General features: G+C 57.3%; 1 protein-coding gene across 1 annotated transcript in view; it reads left to right on the top strand.

Annotated features, from left to right (window-relative positions):
- CCDC43 (coiled-coil domain containing 43) overlaps window positions 1-1,028 on the top strand; it is a gene marked incomplete at its 5' end in the record, with an annotated part of 3,946 nt that extends 2,918 nt beyond the window's left edge. Inside the window, one exon of the mRNA XM_009879066.1 lies at window positions 813-1,028. Coding sequence (XP_009877368.1) covers window positions 813-1,028 — 216 coding nt within the window. The remainder of the gene's footprint in view (window positions 1-812) is intronic.
- Window positions 1,029-2,189: the final 1,161 nt, after the last annotated feature.

Below are 2,189 nucleotides of genomic sequence, written 5' to 3'. Positions count from 1 at the left end.
TCGGGGCCTGATGGCTTCGGGCACGTCCCCCACTGATGCTCGCTCCCTCTGCCCTCTCACTCGGGGCTCTGCAGGCACCGACACGTCCTGGCCGTTCTTGCCGCCGTGGGTTCGCTCAGCCGGCCGGCACTCGCCCCAACCCCCAGGGGCTGCAGGGGCCTTCCCCCTCTCCTTCTCCCCTGGGACTCTTCTCCCCCTCTTTCTCTTCCGGGCAACGTTCCTCTGGTCTCCTCTCCCCTCCCTGTCCTCCAACGAAAACTCCCCAACATTACAGACAGGACGGCTCAAAACGAGACAAAACCAAAAGAAAGATCAGCGGCGCCGCCTCTCCGATGCCTCCTTGGCGCAGGCGCTGCTGGGCCGGGCTCTGGCCAGAGGCAGGTCCTGCTCCAGCTCCTGCCTGGGCTGGGGGAGGCTCTCCAAGTTTCGCTTTTTCCTAAAAACCCCTCAGGCTCACACCCACGACAAGGTCCCAGGGCTGTGTTCAGCCCACCTGAGGAAGCGGTACCGTGGGTATTTTGCTTCCTCTTACAAATCTTTTTACGTATCAGCCTTAAGAACCTGCAGGCGACTCGATTTCTCTCGGAAAAAATCCTTCCCTAGGGAGTGTGCGTTCACCCTACGGTAAACCAAGCAGAGATTCCTGTTTCTTTCTCTGTTCCTTGTTCCCAAATTCCACACCCGCTTGGCGAGGGAGCGGTAGGGCAAGGGGGAGGTAGAATAAACCATCCCGGGGGCTCAGTTTAAGCTGGTGTCTCATCCAGAGCCCCACAATCGCGCTGCAGAGCGGGAGCTGCGCGGCTTCACCACAGCCTTTGCCCGCCCTTAACGCGCCGGCAGCGCTGTTCCGAAACACCAACGTGGAGGACGTCCTGAACGCCAGGAAGCTGGAACGGGAGCTGCTGCGCGACGAGTTCCAGAAGAAAAAAGAGCAAGATAAACTCCAGCGAGAGAAGGAAAAGCTGGCCAGACAGGAGCGGAAGGAGAAGGAGAAGAAAAGGACACAGAAAGGCGAGCGGAAGCGATAGCTGCGGTTTTCTACTTGGACTTGGGGGATAAAATTAATTATGAATATGGTGTGTGTTTAAAAAGCAGCAGAAATTCGGGGCACGTGGCTGGCGAGTGGCTTTTCGAGAGTGTTTTTCTTTCTTCCTTTTATTTTTTTTGAAGCACCTCTTACCCTCGACGCATGCCATGTGCTTGTGGTGTCAAAACGTCGGGTGGTTGTGGCCAGTGTCCGTACCAAAGACCGGTGAAGTGATGATGTCCGTGTTTTTGAACTGATCGCTTTTTTGTTTGGTTTTGGTTTTTTTCCCCCTTCTAACGACTTTGAGCAAAGCAAAACGAGACGTTGGAGCTGGCTGCGTCCTCCTGGCCAGCCTCGCTTCACGAGAAGAGAGCAGAGCCCCTTTCTGACCTGTAATTAAGGACGTGCTGCTACGGGGCGAAGGGGAATATTTTGACACTGGCCTTGAACAAAATCCTCTCTGTGAATACACGTATTTATGCTGCTGAGAACAACGCTACAGCTTCGTCCTGCCTGAGCCGACCTCGGCGAGAGCACGCGCCGTTCCGCAGCGAGAGAAAGGGGACGCGATGAAATATAGATGAGCAGCAGCTACGAGACCGCGGCACCTGCCGGCTCCGGGTAAGGATGACGCCGCGCTGCCGGTCGAGTCCGTGTATTTTAAAGACTTCCGTGCTGGCAGCTGGAAATCGGAGCTCCTCGATGTGCCGGGGAGGGGGTGAACGTTGACTGCGGTGACTGCGGCGGTTGCCTGGGCCAACACTTTAAGCTGTGCTGGGTTTACAAGCCGGTTGTTCTCGCTGGACACAGCTGCTCGCCCAGGAGGGGCTGAACCCTCTCTAGAAGGGCTCGTCAGGTGCTGTCCCCAGCCTTTACCGGGATGCTGTCACCCGCCTCCGGAGAGGAGAACGCTCATCTCTGTAAATTGGGCGGGAAGGAGGAGCCCCAGCACTTTCAGGGGCTCCCATCGTCAGCGCCCGCGGAGCGAGGGGTCGCGCCTCCGCTTTAACCGGCCGCTGCAAGTGTGTCGACTGCTTTATCTTTGGACTCCAAACAATAAAACTGGTTGGCCAGACAGTGGGTTTCTCTGTCGGAGCATGCGTCGGGGTGAGTGATGGTGGACAAGGGGGCTCCCCCTGCGTCCCTCTTGGGCGGCAGCGAT

Source organism: Apaloderma vittatum, unplaced genomic scaffold, assembly GCF_000703405.1.
Source record: "Apaloderma vittatum isolate BGI_N311 unplaced genomic scaffold, ASM70340v1 scaffold26051, whole genome shotgun sequence".
Classification (NCBI taxonomy): domain Eukaryota; kingdom Metazoa; phylum Chordata; class Aves; order Trogoniformes; family Trogonidae; genus Apaloderma; species Apaloderma vittatum.
Note: the sequence above shows the minus strand (reverse complement) of the source record. Positions and strands in the feature narration are given on the sequence as shown.